At 38.3% G+C, this 19566-nt stretch overlaps 1 protein-coding gene across 1 annotated transcript in view; it reads left to right on the top strand.

Annotated features, from left to right (window-relative positions):
• Positions 1 to 19566, top strand: part of myom3 (myomesin 3) — a 208396-nt gene that overhangs the window by 105196 nt on the left and 83634 nt on the right. Inside the window, exons 12-15 of the mRNA XM_060900318.1 lie at positions 486 to 685; positions 1120 to 1173; positions 4454 to 4581; positions 15911 to 16094. Of these exons, the coding sequence (XP_060756301.1) occupies positions 486 to 685; positions 1120 to 1173; positions 4454 to 4581; positions 15911 to 16094 (566 nt within the window). The remainder of the gene's footprint in view (positions 1 to 485; positions 686 to 1119; positions 1174 to 4453; positions 4582 to 15910; positions 16095 to 19566) is intronic.

Below are 19566 nucleotides of genomic sequence, written 5' to 3'. Positions count from 1 at the left end.
GAGAATGAAGTTGTTAACTCTTTGGTGCTATGTTTGGAATGGAATCTTCAATACTCTGGATAAAACTGAATGAATGGATTGACTGAATGTATCAGTGGTAATGTTAAAGCACCTATAAGAGATGTTTGTAATCTTGCTAATTCACTTCATTCCCTCATACAACACCAATTTCTGAAGTCAACAGATTTTGTGAGGCTGGGCTTTTTCTGCCTTTGGATATACAGTACGGATGTGAAGATCTGATTGTGAAAATTGTTCTGATATCTCTAGTGGAAATTCATGAAGTCAAGTGTTTTTCACAATGGATAAAAATGAGAAGATTATGTTTTCAAGTGTTCTGACTGAAAAATAATTTAAGCTGGAGAAATCAAAAATTGTGATGCATAGAGAATTGCTTACGAGGTACCGTGCCACCCTGAATCACAATCAAATTCCCATTTAAATTGTGATGTGCTTAGAAATTCCTGCTCTCTGGGTCTCTTCAGGTGTGAGGTGAGCACGGGGAAGTGGGAGCGCTGTAACGAGCTGATTCAGAAGCTGTGTCATTACCCAGTTATGGGTTTAAAGGAAAACACCATGTACCAGTTCAGAGTATGTGCCGCGAACAAGGCCGGCGTGGGACGGCCATCTAAACTCTCCAACCCCATCGTCACCTCTGACCCCATGGAGCCCAGCAGAACTATGGGTAACTTTCCAGTTTTAATCTAAACTGTACATGTATCTAAATGGGTTGTATTGTTAAAAAAGAAAAAAAAAGATATGGCATGGTACCTTTTTTAATCCATTAATGCAGGAGATGTGAGAAAAACGCCTTGTCAAGCTAATATTATGTTATCAGGTTACCAGCTTTTGGCTGCATACCTCACATATCATCCTAAAAAGACATTTCAAGAACCTATCAGATTTTTTTCCTCATCGTTGGATACAGCGTTTAAGATTATGTCTGCTTGCAGGGCTTTCTATCTCAGATATCTCTGTGCCTTCAACCACAATGCCATTTCTTCTTACTTATTCAATGTTTTGTTTTTTCCCCCCTCTCACCTTCTTCACTATTATTATTGCCACTGGCTGTCTCTATCTGTCCCTAAATCTATTTCTTTTGTCCTCCCTGTGTGTAAGTGGTCAAGGTGGATCGAGGCAGAGAGATCGTGATCACCAAGGACCAGCTGGAAAGTAAGAAATGCACAATTAATATCATCCTCGGTGTCAGCAAAACACCACAGTCAAATGAACATACAGTATAAAGTTAATACTATTCCCTTGATGTCCGTAACGCAAACACACACTCATATTCTCCCACACAGGCACAAGTCATTACGTATAATTACTAATTTTTCTCATGTACACGTTAACACGGTAGTTAGTGTAGGTGTGCTAATCAGATACACAGTTATGCTAGTCAAAAAGCTAGAGATTTGTGCTAGAGATTTAGCTCTGCTAAACATAAATATGGTTGGATTGACGAAGAAGGATTTTAGTGAGAGGGCAAATTGTCCTATAGTTATGTTATATTATAACTAACAGTTAAGTTATGCTAGTCAGACATACAGTGCTAATTAAGAGATACGGTTATGCTAATTAGTTCGAGATATAGTTTTGGGAGTCAAAATACAGTTATGCTAGTCAAAGATACAGTGCCTTTGAGAGAGACAGATAAAGTTATACAAGATAAAGTTATGCTAGTGGGATTTTTTTCACACCAGATTAGAAGAGCACAAAGGGAGAGTTTCTCAAGGCTGAGCTCCTGCAGCTACTCCTCATGATTTCTCAGAGTTTAAACTTCTCTCAACACACACAAACACATGTACAATCCCCCAGCAAACCATTAACATCGTCATTATAGTTAATGACTTCTTTCAAACTCGCACAAAGAAAAAGTTATCCAATACACAATTATGGTAGGTAGACATATACAGTTATGCTAGTCAGTGATACATTTATGCTAGTCAGAGATACAGTTATGCTAGTCAGAGGTATTTATGCTAGTCAGAGATACAGTTATGCTCATCAGAGGTATTTATGTTAGTTAGAGATACAGTTATGCTAGTCAGAGGTATTTATATTAGTCAGAGATACAATTATGCTAGTCAGAGGTATTTATGCTAGTTAAAGGTATTTATGTTCGTCAGAGATACAGTTATGCTCATCAGAGGTATTTATGTTAGTTAGAGATACAGTTAAAGGTATTTGTGTTAGTCAGAGATACAGTTATGCTAGTCAGAGGTATTTATGCTAGTCAGAGATACAGTTATGCTAGTCAGAGGTATTTATGTTAGAGATACAGTTATGCTCATCAGAGGTATTTATGTTAGTTAGAGATACAGTTATGCTAGTTAAAGGTATTTATGTTAGTCAGAGGTATTTATGTTCGTCAGAGATACAGTATGCTCATCAGAGGTATTTATGTTAGTTAGAGATATAGTTATGCTAGTCAGAGGTATTTATGCTAGTCAGAGATACAGTTATGCTCATCAGAGGTATTTATGTTAGTTAGAGATACAGTTATGCTAGTTAAAGGTATTTATGTTAGTCAGAGATACGGTTATGCTAGTCAGAGGTATTTATGCTAGTCAGAGATACAGTTATGCTAGTCAGAGGTATTTGTGTTAGTCAGAGATACAGTTATGCTAGTCAGAGGTATTTATGCTAGTCAGAGATACAGTTATGCTAGTCAGAGGTATTTATGCTAGTCAGAGATACAGTTATGCTAGTCAGAGATACAGTTATGCTAGTCAGAGATACAGTTATGCTAGTTAGAGGTATTTATGTTAGTCAGAGATACAGTTATGCTAGTCAGAGGTAGTTATGCTAGTCAGAGATACAGTTATGCTCATCAGAAGTATTTATGTTAGTTAAAGATACAGTTATACTAGTCAAAGGTATTTATGTTAGTCAGAGATACGGTTATGCTAGTCAGAGGTATTTATGTTAGTCAGAGATGCAATTATGCTAGTCAGAGGTATTTATGTTAGTCAGAGATACAATTATGCTAGTCAGAGGTATTTATGCTAGTCAGAGATACAGTTATGCTAGTCAGAGGTATTTATGCTAGTCAGAGATACAGTTATGCTCATCAGAGGTATTTATGTTAGTTAGAGATACAGTTATGCTAGTTAAAGGTATTTATGTTAGTCAGAGATACAGTTATGCTAGTCAGAGGTATTTATGTTAGTCAGAGATAAAGTTATGCTAGTCAGAGGTAGTTATGCTAGTCAGAGGTATTTATGCTAGTCAGAGATACAGTTATGCTAGTCAGAGATACAATTATGCTAGTCAGAGATACAGTTATGCTCATCAGAAGTATTTGTTAGTTAAAGATACAGTTATACTAGTCAAAGGTATTTATGTTAGTCAGAGATACGGTTATGCTAGTCAGAGGTATTTATGTTAGTCAGAGATACAATTATGTTAGAGTTATTTATGTTAGAGATACAGTTATGCTCATCAGAGGTATTTATGTTAGAGATACAGTTATGCTCATCAGAGGTATTTATGTTAGAGATACAGTTATGCTCATCATTTATGTTAGAGATACAGTGTTATGCTAGTTAAAGGTATTTGTGTTAGTCAGAGATACAGTTATGCTCATCAGAGGTATTTATGTTAGTCAGAGATACAGTTATGCTAGTCAGAGGTATTTATGTTAGTCAGAGATATAATTATGCTAGTCAGAGGTATTTATGTTAGTCAGAGATATAATTATGCTAGTCAGAGGTATTTATGTTAGTCAGAGATATAATTATGCTAGTCAGAGGTATTTATGTTAGTCAGAGATACAATTATGCTAGTCAGAGTTATTTATGTTAGAGATACAGTTATGCTCATCAGAGGTATTTATATTAGAGATACAGTTATGCTCATCAGAGGTATTTATGTTAGTTAGAGTTACAGTGTTATGCTAGTTAAAGGTATTTGTGTTAGTCAGAGATACAGTTATGCTAGTCAGAGGTATTTATGTTAGTCAGAGATACAATTATGCTAGTCAGAGGTATTTATGTTAGAGATACAGTTATGCTAGTCAGAGGTATTTATGTCAGTCAGAGATACAGTTATGATAGCTAAAGGTATTTATAGTCATAGATACAGTTATGCAAGTTAGAGATACAGACATCCATCCTCTCATCATTTTTTCCTCCATTACAGTTTTATTCTCCCCTTTCATTCCTTGCCTCCTCTCATGCTTTTCTTCTGCCTCCAAATTTTCCTCGTTTTCCTCTTCCCCATTTATCTTTGTTGTCATTTTGTTTTTCTTCCTCACCTCTGATCCTTCCCTTTATCCTCCATCTGTTTTTATCCTCTTCAAATTACTTCACCTCTTCTCTTCTTCCTCATTCTCATGTCCTTTATCTTTCCTTTCTCCTCCTTTTTAATAATCTGTCCTTTTTGAAGTCCTCCAACTGTTACTCCTCTCTGTCTTTTCCATCTCCTCATCCTCCTGTTTCTTACCCTGCAGGTCAGATCCGAGTCCCTTTCCCCCCAACTGATGTGCGAGTGTGTGAGTTAAGTGACACATATGTTGTGATGTGCTGGACTGATCCAGATCCACGGGGCAAAGAGTCGCTCACCTACTTTGTGGAGCGGGTAAACATTGACTTCCTGTCTTCAAACACTCGGCTTTAATGAATAACCAGGAAAGACAGTTATGCTAGTCTCAGACATGGTTATGCTAGTCAGAGATACAATTATGCTTGTTAGAAAAGCAGTTAAGCTTGTTAGAAAAGCAGTTATGTTCATCGGCGATAAGGTTATGTTAGTCAGAAGTACAGTTATGCTAGTCTGAAGTATAGATATGCTAGTCAGAGATACCATTATGCAAGTTACAAATGCAGTTTGTCACAGATACAGTTATGCTAGTTAGATATACAGTGATGTTAGTCAGAAATGCAGTTACGCTAGTCTGAAACATGGTTATGCTAGCCAGAAATACAATTATGCTTGTTAGAAATGCAGTTATGTTAGTCAATGATACAGTTATGCAAGTTAGAGATACAGTTATGCTACCCAGTGATAGTTATGCAAGTTAGAGATACAGTTATGCTAGCCAGTGATACAGTTATGCTAGCCAGTGATACAGTTATGCAAGTTAGAGATACAGTTATGCAAGTTAGAGATACAGTTATGCTAGCCAGTGATATAGTTATGCTAGCCAATGATACAGTTATGCTAGTTAGAGATACAGTTATGCTAGTTAGAGATATAGCTATGTTAGTTAGAGATACAGTTATGCTAACCAGTGATAGTTATGTTAGTTAGAGATACAGTTATGCTAGCCAGTGATATAGTTATGCTAGCCAATGATACAGTTATGCTAGTTAGAGATACAGTTATGCTAGTTAGAGATATAGCTATGTTAGTTAGAGATACAGTTATGCTAACCAGTGATAGTTATGTTAGTTAGAGATACAGTTATGCTAGTTAGAGATACAGTTATGCTAGTTAGAGATATAGCTATGTTAGTTAGAGATACAGTTATGCTAACCAGTGATAGTTATGTTAGTTAGAGATACAGTTATGCTAGCCAGTGATATAGTTATGCTAGTTAGAGATACAGTTAATGCTAGTTAGAGATACAGCTATGTTAGTTAGAGATACAGTTATGCTAGCCAATGATACAGTTATGCTAGTTAGAGATACAGTTAATGCTAGTTAGAGATACAGCTATGTTAGTTAGAGATACAGTTATGCTAGCCAGTGATACAGTTATGCTAGTTAGAGATACAGTTATGCTAGCCAGTGATACAGTTATGCAAGTTAGAGATACAGTTATGCTAGCCAGTGATAGTTATGCAAGTTAGAGATACAGTTATGCTAGCCAGTGATACAGTTATGCAAGTTAGAGATACAGTTATGCTAGCCAGTGATACAGTTATGTTAGATAGAGATACAGTTATGCTAGCCAGTGATACAGTTGTTAGATAGAGATACCAGTTATGCTAGCCAGTGATACAGTTATGCTAGTTAGAGATACAGTTGTGCTAGCCAGTGATAGTTATTTTAGATATAGTTTTGCAAGTTAGAGATACAGTTATGCTAGCCAGTGATACAGTTATGCTAGTTAGAGATACAGTTGTGCTAGCCAGTGATACAGTTATTTTAGATATAGTTTTGCAAGTTAGAGATACAGTTATGCTAGCCAGTGATACAGTTATGCTAGTTAGAGATACAGTTATGCAAGTTAGAGATACAGTTATGCTAGTCAGTGATACAGTTATGCTAGCCAGTGATACAGTTGTAGGTGCATTTGGGTAATTGAGTGATCAATCTCATTAAATCTGAAGGTTAACGATTAAAATTGAATCAGTCTCATTTGAATCGTTTTCAGTGAATCATTTTCATTGAATCAGTCTCATATTATCATGAAATCACTCATGGAATCAGTCTCATTAATCAGTCTCATTAATTAATACCATTAATTTTGGTGCTTAATAATAAATTATCAAACAGCTAAATTATGGTATATTCCAAATTATCATGATCACTTACCATATAACATAAATCATATGCACCTTGGCGGCACGGTGGTGTAGTGGTTAGCGCTGTCGCCTCACAGCAAGAAGGAGCCCCAGGGCCAGCGAGGGCCTTTCTGTGTGGAGTTTGCATGTTCTCCCCGTGTCCGCGTGGGTTTCCTCGGGTGCTCCGGTTTCCCCCACAGTCCAAAGACATGCAGGTTAGGTTAACTGGTGACTCTAAATTGACCGTAGGTGTGAATGTGAGTGTGAATAGTTGTCTGTGTTTATGTGTCAGCCCTGTGATGACCTGGCGACTTGTCCAGGGTGTACCCTGCCTTTCGCCCATAGTCAGCTGGGATAGGCTCCAGCTTGCCTGCGACCCTGTAGAAGGATAAAGCGGCTTGAGATAATGAGATGAGATATGCACCTTTGAATTCTTGGAGATTGGGGACTTCAAAGATATTGTAACACAAATAAACACACAGTTTCAATAATAAATTAATTTATTATAACAAAGATAAAAATGAATAATGGCAGTTGAAATACAATGGGGCAAAAAAGTATTTAGTCAGTCACCAGTTGTGCAAGTTCTCCCACTTAAAAAGATGAGAGAGGCCTGTAATTTTCATCATAGGTATACCTCAACTATGAGAGACAAAATGAGAAAAAAAAATCCAGAAAATCACATTGTCTGATTTTTAAAGAATTTATTTGCAAATTATGGTGGAAAATAAGTATTTGGTCAATAACAAAAGTTCATCTCAATACTTTGTTATATATCCTTTGTTGGCAATGACAGAGGTCAAACGTTTTCTGTAAGTCTTCACAAGGTTTTCACACACTGTTGCTGGTATTTTGGCCCATTCCTCCATGCAGATCTCCTCTAGAGCAGTGATGTTTTGGGGCTGTCGCTGGGCAACACGGGCTTTCAACTCCCTCCAAAGATTTTCTATGGGGTTGAGATCTGGAGACTGGCTAGGCCACTCCAGGACCTTGAAATGCTTCTTACGAAGCCACTCCTTCGTTGCCTCGGCGGTGTGTTTGGGATCATTGTCATGCTGAAAGACCCAGCCAAGTTTCATCTTCAATGCCCTTGCTGATGGAAGGAGGTTTTCACTCAAAATCTCACGATACATGGCCCCATTCATTCTTTCCTTTACATGGATCAGTCGTCCTGGTCCCTTTGCAGAAAAACAGCCCCAAAGCATGATGTTTCCACCCCCATGCTTCACAGTAGGTATGGTGTTCTTTGGATGCAACTCAGCATTCTTTCTCCTCCAAACACGACAAGTTGAGTTTTTACCAAAAAGTTCTATTTTGGTTTCATCTGACCATATGACATTCTCCCAGTCCTCTTCTGGATCATCCAAATGCTCTCTAGCAAACTTCAGACGGGCCTGGACATGTACTGGCTTAAGCAGGGGGACACGTCTGGCACTGCAGGATTTGAGTCCCTGGCGGCATAGTGTGTTACTGATGGTAGCCTTTGTTACTTTGGTCCCAGCTCTCTGCAGGTCATTCACTAGGTCCCCCCGTGTGGTTCTGGGATTTTTGCTCACCGTTCTTGTAATCATTTTGACCCCACGGGGTGAGCTCTTGCGTGGAGCCCCAGATCGAGGGAGATTATCAGTGGTCTTGTATGTCTTCCATTTTCTAATAATTGCTCCCACAGTTGATTTCTTCACACCAAGCTGCTTACCTATTGCAGATTCAGTCTTCCCAGCCTGGTGCAGGTCTACAATTTTGTTTCTGGTGTCCTTTGACAGCTCTTTGGTCTTGGCCATAGTGGAGTTTGGAGTGTGACTGTTTGAGGTTGTGGACAAGTGTCTTTTATACTGATAACGAGTTCAAACAGATGCCATTAATACAGGTAACGAGTGGATGACAGAGGAGCCTCTTAAAGAAGTTGTTACAGGTCTGTGAGAGCCAGAAATCGTGCTTGTTTGTAGGTGACCAAATACTTATTTTACCAAGGAATTTACCAATTAATTCATTAAAAATCCTACAATGTGATTTCCTGGATTCTTTACCCCCATTCTGTCTCTCATAGTTGAAGTGTACCTATGATGAAAATTACAGGCCTCTCTCATCTTTTTAAGTGGGAGAACTTGCACAATTGGTGGCTGACTAAATACTTTTTTGCCCCACTGTATATACAAACAGTGAGATATCCTTGATGAGCGTGTGTGAGAGAGCGTGTGCATGTTGTGGTGAAGGCAAAAGATTAGCTTTGTGTGCTAATTAAGATGTGTGTGTGTGTGTGTGTGTGTGTGTGTGTGTGTGTGTGTGTGAGAGAGAGAGAGAGAGAGAGAGAGAGAGAGAGAGAGAGAGAGGCCTTGTGTGTGTGTGGTCTACACAAAAGAATTAGCTCTGGTAGCTAACTCCACGTGTGTTTGTGGGGGAAGAGTTGACCACGTGGTATGGCCTAGCAAAGGAAAGAAGCTAGCGTGGGATGCTAACTGAGGTGTGTTTGTGAGGCCAGGTGAGGCCTGTGACCACGTGTTTGTGTGTCAGGCCTGGTGAGGCCTGGTGACCACGTGTTCGTGTAGGCCTAGATCAGGGGTCGGGAACCTATGGCTCGCGAGCCAGATGTGGCTCTTTTGGTGACTGCATCTGGCTCGCGGACAAATCTGACATTTGTTAACAGTTGGTCAAAAATAATTTTGTTAGGCATATATTATCAAAGTTTAAAAAATGACTTCCTGAAATCTAAATGTTAAATTAGCTTTCAAAATATAAAATATGATCACGTATTTGCAATCCATTCCATCTGGGGGTTTTTTCACCGCTGAAGTTCACGGGTGCGTCAGATCAGCCAATCCCAGCAGGCGACACGTCAGACATTAAAAAAAAACGCGATTTTTATTGGACAATAAGGTGCCTACGGGGTCGTGTGAGGTAAAATTACATCCGCTTTATTTAAAATTCCAGCTAGCTACCTGTTGCATGCACAACTAACAAAGAAGATGGCGAAGAGAAAAAAGGATGACGATTACCGAACATTTCAAAATGAGTGGACAGAAGAATTCGCATTTGTGGAGAGAGGAGGCTCGGCTTCGTGTCTAATATGCAATGACAAAATTGCTTCAATGAAACGCTCGAATATCAAGCGCCACTTTGAGACACGACATGCTGCATTTGCAACCAAATATCCAGCTGGGGACAGCAGAAAGAAGGCATGCGAAGAGCTACAGAGGAAAGTCCAAGCTAGTCAGCAGCAGCTCCGTGTATGGACCAGACAAGGTGACTTCAATTCAGCTAGTTTTGAACTGATTGTGAAAACATGGAACGCGCTTCCAGTCACATACCACACACTGCAGCGAGTGAGCGTTGCTGTGTTGACCATGTTCGGATCTACGTATACATGTGAGCAGTCCTTCTCTCATCTAAAACACATCAAGACCAACCTAAGATCGCGTCTAACTGATGAAAGCCTCAACGCCTGCATGAAGCTCAACCTCACCGCATATCAGCCAGATTACAAAGCCATCAGTAAAACGATGCAGTCCCAGAAGTCTCATTAATGGTGAGAAGTGGTTTTTTCCCCTTCTTGGCTTCAATATAAAAACGTAATTAAAAATAATACATTCGTACACTCTAAAATTGTTTTGTCTTTTAAAAAATACATAGGCCTACATTTAATTGTATTCATTTTTTTAATGGTATGGCTCTCACGGAAATTTTATTTTTTAAAAATGGGCATTTATGGCTCAGTCAGCCAAAAAGGTTCCCGACCCCTGGCCTAGATTAACCTCGTGTGGCTAAGCTAAGACAAAGGAATGCTAGCTAAGGTGTTTGTGTAGGCCTAGATTAGCCTTGTGTGGCTAAGCTAAGACAAAGGAATGCTAGCTAAGGTGTGTTTGTGAGAGGCCACGTGTTTGTGTAGGCCTAGATTAGCCTTGTGTTTAGCTAAGGCAAAGGAAAGCTAGCTAAGGTGTGTTTGTGTGTGGGGGGGGGAGGACCACCACGTGTTTCTAAGACAATACACTTAGCTTTGGATGCTAATGGGACAAAAGAAATTAGCCGTAGGCTGATTTCACTAGCTTATAATAGTACTGAATCCACTGAAACCTTGATAAGGTCAAAATGTGTGATAAGGAAATTAAAGTGTTAGTCAGGAATAAAGAGAAGCATGCACAGCCTATCTATTAAAACAACTGAGAGATTAAAACAAAACAATAAATCAATTCAACACGCTGCGTGTTTACAGTGTAACAAACTGTTCCTGAGGTAAATTTACACTACTTCAATAAAAGCTAATTCCTAAGACTAGGTTTATCTGCCCAAATGCCAGTCTTACTCAGTATCTTGCCTTTAGCAAAATTATGAAGAGATGTTCCGAGACTTTGGAGTTTCACCGTTGTGAAGCCTTCCGTGAAGCAGAGGATTTCTTGGTCCGACGCGTGGTCGCTCGTGACGAAAAGAAAGTCTCTGATCAAACAATGTGCACAGAATTATAATTAGGAGGAATTTCGGTCACTCCTAACTTTTAAATTAACTGCTTGGCGGCAGTTTGGTACGTACTTGATAACAGAAATAAAAACCGGTTGTAACTCATTTGAGTTAGATCGTGCGATTTTTGGATTTTTACCGTGGCCAAAGGTAAACAAAGAAATCACGGTGAATCGTGGATCTTGCAAGAAAGAGAAGAAAAGACATCTTATTTTGGGTTTGCTCGTGGAGCGAATCCTCTTTGTATCCAGACGGAAAGAGGAGGAAGCGGAAACGTGTTCCGTTACTTATGCCTTCATGGTGGATGTGATGTTGGTGATCCCGCCCCCGCGTGACGCAGGTCAACGCGGAAGCTGGTGATGGGAAATGTAGTCCTTAAAGGGACTGTTGTGGTTCTTAGACGGACTGTACCTACACAGTTATGCTAGTTAGAGATACAATTATGCTTGTTAGAAATGCAGTTATGTTAGTCCATGATACAGTTATGCAAGTAAGAGATACAGTTATGCTAGCCAGTGATAGTTATGCTAGCCAGTGATACAGTTATGCAAATTAAAGATATAGTTATGCAAGTTAGAGATACAGTTATGCTAGCCAGTGATACAGTTATGCTAGCCAGTGATAGTTATGCTAGTTAGAGATACAGTTATGCAAGTTAGAGATACAGTTATGCAAGCCAATGATACAGTTATGCTAGCCAGTGATACAGTTATGCAATTTAGAGATACCGTTATGCAAGTTAGAGATACAGTTATACTAGCCAGTGATACAGTTATGCTAGATAGAGATACAGTTATGCAAGTTAGAGATACAGTTATGCCAGCCAGTGATACAGTTATGCTAGTTAGAGATACAGTTATGCTAGCCAGTGATACAGTTATGCAAGTTAGAGATACAGTTATGCTAGTCAGTGATACAGTTGTTAGATAGAGATACAGTTATGCTAGCCAGTGATACAGTTATGTTAGATAGAGATACAGTTATGCTAGCCAGTGATACAGTTATGCTAGTTAGAGATACAGTTGTGCTAGCCAGTGATACAGTTATTTTAGATATAGTTATGCTAGTTAGAGATACAGTTATGCTAGCCAGTGATACAGTTGTGCTAGCCAGTGATACAGTTGTGCTAGCCAGTGATACAGTTATGCTAGTTAGAGATAGTTATTTTAGTTAGAGATACAGTTATGCTAGTTAGCCAGTGATACAGTTATTTTAGATATAGTTATGCTAGTTAGAGATACAGTTGTGCTAGACAGTGATAGTTATGCTAGCCAGTGATACTGTTATGCCAGTTAGAGATACAGTTATGCTAGTTAGAGATACAGCTATGTTAGTTAGAGATACAGTTATGCTAGCCAGTGATACAGTTATGTTAGATAGAGATACAGTTATGCTAGCCAGTGATACAGTTGTTAGATAAGATACAGTTATGCTAGCCAGTGATACAGTTATGTTAGATAGAGCTACAGTTGTGCTAGCCAGTGATAGTTATTTTAGATAGAGATAGTTATGCTAGTTAGAGATACAGTTATGCTAGTTAGAGATACAGTTGTGCTAGCCAGTGATAGTTATTTTAGAGATACAGTTATGCTAGTTAGAGATACAGTTGTGCTAGCCATTGATAGTTATTTTAGATAGAGATACAGTTATGCTAGCCAGTGATAGTTATTTTAGATAGAGATACAGTTATGCTAGCCAGTGATAGTCATTTTAGATAGAGATACAATTATGCTAGTTAGAGATACAGTTGTGCTAGCCAGTGATACAGTTATGCTAGCCAGTGATACTGTTATGCTAGCCAGTGATACTGTTATGCTAGTTAGAGATACAGCTATGTTAGTTAGAGATACAGTTATGCTAGCCAGTGATACAGTTATGTTAGATAGAGATACAGTTATGCTAGCCAGTGATACAGTTGTTAGATAAGATACAGTTATGCTAGCCAGTGATACAGTTATGTTAGATAGAGATACAGTTGTGCTAGCCAGTGATAGTTATTTTAGATAGAGATAGTTATGCTAGTTAGAGATACAGTTATGCTAGTTAGAGATACAGTTGTGCTAGCCAGTGATAGTTATTTTAGAGATACAGTTATGCTAGTTAGAGATACAGTTATGCTAGTTAGAGATACAGTTGTGCTAGCCATTGATAGTTATTTTAGATAGAGATACAGTTATGCTAGCCAGTGATAGTTATTTTAGATAGAGATACAGTTATGCTAGCCAGTGATACAGTTATGCTAGTTAGAGATACAGTTATGCTAGCCAGTGATAGTTATTTTAGATAGAGATACAGTTATGCTAGCCAGTGATAGTTATTTTAGATAGAGATACAGTTATGCTAGCCAGTGATACAGTTATTTTAGATAGAGATACAGTTATGCTAGCCAGTGATAGTTATTTTAGATAAAGATACAGTTATGCTAGCCAGTGATAGTTATTTTAGATAGAGATACAGTTATGCTAGCCAGTGATACAGTTATTTTAGATAGAGATACAGTTATGCTAGCCAGTGATACAGTTATTTTAGATAGAGATACAGTTATGCTAGCCAGTGATAGTTATTTTAGATAGAGATACAGTTATGCTAGCCATTGAGTTATTTTAGATAGAGATACAGTTATGCTAGCCAGTGATAGTCATTTTAGATAGAGATACAGTTATGCTAGTTAGAGATACAGTTGTGCTAGCCAGTGATACAGTTATGCTAGCCAGTGATACTGTTATGCTAGTTAGAGATACAGCTATGTTAGTTAGAGATACAGTTATGCTAGCCAGTGATACAGTTATGTTAGATAGAGATACAGTTATGCTAGCCAGTGATACAGTTATGTTAGATAGAGATACAGTTGTGCTAGCCAGTGATAGTTATTTTAGATAGAGATAGTTATGCTAGTTAGAGATACAGTTATGCTAGTTAGAGATACAGTTGTGCTAGCCAGTGATAGTTATTTTAGAGATACAGTTATGCTAGTTAGAGATACAGTTATGCTAGTTAGAGATACAGTTGTGCTAGCCATTGATAGTTATTTTAGATAGAGATACAGTTATGCTAGCCAGTGATAGTTATTTTAGATAAAGATACAGTTATGCTAGCCAGTGATAGTTATTTTAGATAGAGATACAGTTATGCTAGCCAGTGATACAGTTATGCTAGTTAGAGATACAGTTATGCTAGCCAGTGATAGTTATTTTAGATAGAGATACAGTTATGCTAGCCAGTGATAGTTATTTTAGATAGAGATACAGTTATGCTAGCCAGTGATACAGTTATTTTAGATAGAGATACAGTTATGCTAGCCAGTGATAGTTATTTTAGATAAAGATACAGTTATGCTAGCCAGTGATAGTTATTTTAGATAGAGATACAGTTATGCTAGCCAGTGATACAGTTATGCTAGTTAGAGATACAGTTGTGCTACCCAGTGATAGTTATTTTAGATAGAGATACAGTTATGCTAGCCATTGAGTTATTTTAGATAGAGATACAGTTATGCTAACCAGTGATACAGTTATTTTAGATAGAGATACAGTTATGCTAGCCAGTGATACAGTTATTTTAGATAGAGATACAGTTATGCTAGCCAGTGATAGTTATTTTAGATCGAAAGAATGCACAACTTTATTCATCACACACTTGTGAAATTTCCTCTCTGCATTTAACCCATCTGAAGCAGTGAACACACACATGCACACACACGTGAGCAATGAGCACACACACATACCCAGAGCAGTGGGCAGCCATGCTAACAGCGCCCGGGGAGCACTTGGGAGTTACAGTAGGTGCCTCGCTCAAGGGCACCTCAGCCCAAGGCCGTCCCGTATTAACCTAAGAAACACAGTTATGCTAGCCAGTTCTACAGTTGTGTTAGTCAGAGATAAAGTTACCTTATTTTAAGACAGTTGTGCTAGTCAGTGACACTGTTATGCTAATCAAAGATATATACGGTATACTATTGAAAGACAGTTATGCTAGTCAGAGAAATGGTGATAAGAGTACAGTTATGTTAGATAAACATACAGTTAAGCTAGTCAGAAATACAGAAATTCGAGTGGTATAACTATCAAGTGTTAACAGATAAACTATTCAGTACATATAGTCCTGCTGGTAATGTTTCTAATTGTAGATTCCCTGAGGAGAGTTAGAGATCAAGAGGGGGTAAACTTTGAAAAATAATTCAAAACTACAATCACTTTAAAGCTGCTCATTTGCTATGTTTGTCTAGTCTGTTCAATGCAAAAGAGACAGTGCTAACGTAACAATCAGGTATTTTTTTTTTAACCATGCCTACTCCTTAGCCATTTTTCATTATTTATTTTGCACTTGGTGGAGCCTTCCAATGTACACAGTGGGTGGATCTTCTTTCAACTAAGGCCATAATCAGTTTAAAAGAAGATCCTTTCTCTCACTTTTTTTTTTTAAAGTTTGAAAGCTGTTTCGAAACTTTTGCCATTTAATAGGGCTTGGGCTAGTCTTAAACTGCCAGAAGTTATGGTTTCATATGCACACAGGAAAGGCAGAACTCTCCAAAATCATGCAGGAGCGAGGAAGACGAGCAGCTTGTAATGAGCCAGCAAGGCTATGAACTGCCACAGAACACTGATGTTTTATTGGACTTTTATAGAAAAAGCTCTGTAATAAAACCTTCTAATACATCAAGAGCAGCTGAAACTGTGAAGCTCGTCTAGCTCTGTTTGAATGATATGAAAAAGACTTTGTGAAATTGGGCTTTTTATTTTAATGCAATTTACATGAAATATAAGATGACAGATGTGGGCATGTGCATGCATTAGACCAAAAACTATAACAAAAAGAATGAAAAATGATTCCAATGATCTAACAAGTAAGAACAAATTAAAGCTGGGAAAGCTTTTTTCCCAGTTTGGCACCTTTTCAAAGAGATCCTTGTTTTTTATTTTGCATAATGAAGGATGAATACTGAACACCTGATTGAATGCTGTTTGATGTTGAAAATCTTTAATAATTTGATGATCTGATTAATCCTTCAGTCCATAGCTGGTAAGGAGAGCTGGCACCTGGCCAGCCTGGACATGACAATCAATGCTACGAGGTTTGCTGCATTCGACTTGCAGAAAGGGATGGCCTACTGCTTCCGTGTGCGCTCTGTGAACAAATATGGCATTAGCGACCCATCAGAACCCAGCCAACCTGTCTCGCTTGGAGAAGCTCTCAGTGGGTGAAGTGTTACATAACTTTTAAAGCTATGATCAGAATTAAATGGGCAGTCAGTGGTGGGTGGATGTAAATGCATGACCATTTTTATTGAGGCCTTTGGAAGCATTGTGCATCCTCAAATCAGAAAAAAGTTAAGGCTGTATGAAAAATGCAAATTAATAAAAGAAAGAAGTGATTTTGAAATTTACTTTGACTTGAATTTCATTGCAGACAGTATGAACCCAAGCTATTTCATGTTTTGTCCAGTCAACTTAATTTCATTTGTTAATATATATCCATTCCTGCGTTTCAGGCCTGCAACACATTCCAAAAAAAAAGTTGGGATGGGGGCAATTTAGGGTTAGTAATGAGTTAAAACAATGAAATAATGATGTGACTTGAAACAGATAATGTCACCAGGTGATTTTAATCATGATTTGTAACAAAAGGCCTAGTCTTTGAGGAGCAAAGATGGAAAGAGGATCTCTAGTTTATCAACAAGTGTGTAAGAAAAGAAAGATAGAAAGGGATTTGGATATTTCACCCTTTATGGTGCGTAATATCATGAAATTATTCAAGGAATCTGGAGTAATTTTGGTGCACAACAGGCAAGGATGCAAGCCTAAGCTGAACGCCTATGATCTCTGATCCCTCAGATCCCTCTGATCCCTGTATCAAAAACAGTCATTCATCTATCGCTGATATAACCACATGGGCTCAGAATTACTTTCGCAAACCTTTGTCAAGCTACAATACGGAGTTACATCCACAAATGCCAGTTAAAACTTGACTGTGCACAAAGGAAGCCTTATATTAACTGTGTCCAGAAGTGCCGTCAATTTCTCTGGGCTCTGTGGCATCTGGGATGGACCATCACACAGTGGAAACATGTATTGTGGTCAGACAAATCAGGATTCTAGGTCTTTTTTTTTTTTTTTTTTTGGAAGAAATGGACACTGTGTGCTCTGGACCAAAGACAAAAAGGACCATCTAGATTGTTACCAGCAACAAGGCCAAATTCCAGGGTCTGTCATGGTATGGGGTTGTGTCAGTGCACTCGTCAAAGGTAACTTACCGGTACACTTTTGTGATGGCAGCATTAATGCAGAAAAGTACACTGAGAATTTGGAACAACATATGCTGCCTTCAAGACGACATCTTTTCCAGGGATATTTCAACAAAACAAAGCAAAACCACAGTCTGCACACATTACAAAGGCATGGCTGTGAAAGAAGAGAGTGCAGGTGCTAGACTGGCCTGCCTGTAGTCCTGACTTCTCCTCAACAGAGAATGTATGGTGAATTTTGAAACGAAAAATGTGACAACAATGACCCCATACTGTTACACACCTTAAGACCTGTTTGCAGGAAGAATGGGACAAAATAACACCTGAAACACTATCACTTGGCGTCTTCAGTTCCTAAACATCTTTTAAGTGTTGTGAGAAGGAATGGCAACATTATAAAATGGTAAATGCTTTACTGTCCCAACTTCTTTTGAATGTATTGCAAGAATCAAAATTGAAATAAGTATTTACTTTGAAAAAACAATGACATTCATGAGGTAAAACATCAAATAATGTGATATTGCATTGTTTTGAATGCAATATAGGTTAAAGATTATTTGCAAATCATTGGTTTCAATTTTTATTTCAATTTCAACATGCCGGCACAACTTTTTCTGATTTGGGGTTGTAGTTCTAGTCCAGGCAAAACTATAGTGCGCAGCGTAAATAAGTACACCCCCTTTGAAAAGTAACATTTTAAACAATATCTCAATGAACACAAACAATTTCCAAAATGCTGAAAAGACAAAGTTTAATATACCATCTGTTTAACTTATAATGTGAAAGTAAGGTTAATAATATAACTTAGATTACACATTTTTCAGTTTTACTCAAATTAGGGTGGTGCAAAAATGAGTACACCCCACAACAAAAACTACTACATCTAGTACTTTGTATGGCCTCCATGATTTTTAGTGACAGCACCAAGTCTTCTAGGCATGGAATGAACAAGTTGGTGACATTTTGCAACATCAATCTTTTTCCATTCTTCAACAATGACCTCTTTTAGTGGCTGGATGCTGGATGGAGAATGATGCTCAACTTGTCTCTTCAAAATTCCCCATAGGTGTTCGATTGGGTTCAGACCAGGAGACATACTTGGCCACTGAATCACTTTCACCCTGTTCTTCTTCAGAAATCCAACAGTGGCCTTAGATGTGTGTTTAGTCATGTTGGAAAAGTGCACGACGACCAAGGGCATGAAGTGATGGTAGCATCTTCTCTTTCAGTATAGAGCGATACATCTGTGAATTCATGATGCCATCAATGAAATGCAGCTCACTGACACCAGCAGCACTCATGCAGCCCCACATAAGAACACTGCCACCACCATGTTTCACTGCAGGCACCATGCATTTTTCTTTGTATTCCTCACCTTTGCGACGCCATACAGTTTTGAAGCCATCAGTTCCAAAAACATTTATCTTGGTCTCATCACTCCAGAGTATAGAGTCCCAGTAGTCTTCATCTTTGTCAGCATGGACCCTGGCAAACTCTAGGCGGGCTTTTTTGTGCCTGGGCTTTAGGAGAGGCTTCTTTCATGGACGGCATCCATGCATGCCATTCCTCTGCAGTGTACGCTGTATTGTGTGATGGGAAATAGTCACCCCAGTTTGGCTTTCTGTTTCTTTAGATAACTGCAGTGAACTTGCATGCCGATTTTCTTCAACCCTTCTCATCAGAAGACGCTCCTGTCGAGGTGTTAACTTCCATGGACGACCTGGACGTCTCTGTGAGATGGTTGCAATTCCATCTTTCTTAAGTTTTTGGACCACTTTTCCTACAGTATTCTGACTGATAAGTAAAGCTTTGCTGATCTTCTTGTAGCCTTCACCTTTGTGGTGTAAAGAAATTATTTTCTTTGGGGAATTCTGAAGAGACAAGTTGAGCATCACTCTCCATCCAGCATCCAGTCACTAAAAGAGGTCATTGTTGAAGAATGGAAAAAGATTGATGTTGCAAAATGTCACCAACTTGTTCATTCCATGCCTAGAAGACTTGGTGCTGTCATTAAAAATCATGGAGGCCATACAAAGTACTAGATGTAGTAGTTTTTGTTGTGGGGTGTACTCATTTTTGCACCACCCTAATTTGAGTAAAACTGAAAAATGTGTAATCTAAGTTTATATTATTAACCTTACTTTCACGTTATAAGTTAAACAGATGTTATATTAAACTTTGTCTTTTCAACATTTTGGAAATTGTTTGTGTTCATTGAGATATTGTTTAAAATGTTACTTTTCAAAGGGGTTGGACTCATTTACACTGAGCCCTGTATATACTACACGTCCACACTGCTTTGGGTTTTTTGTTTTTTTTCTTAATACAGTATAATGAAGTCTTGCACTGAAATTTCACCAAGTCCATATTATACTGTGACTTCATAATTTGCTCTGGCTCTCATGTTTAACTTAAATTTGTCCA

The sequence above is a fragment of the Neoarius graeffei genome, chromosome 19, assembly GCF_027579695.1.
Source record: "Neoarius graeffei isolate fNeoGra1 chromosome 19, fNeoGra1.pri, whole genome shotgun sequence".
NCBI lineage: Eukaryota > Metazoa > Chordata > Actinopteri > Siluriformes > Ariidae > Neoarius > Neoarius graeffei.
The sequence above is the reverse complement of the archived record's forward strand: the minus strand, read 5'-3'. Positions and strand labels throughout refer to the sequence as shown.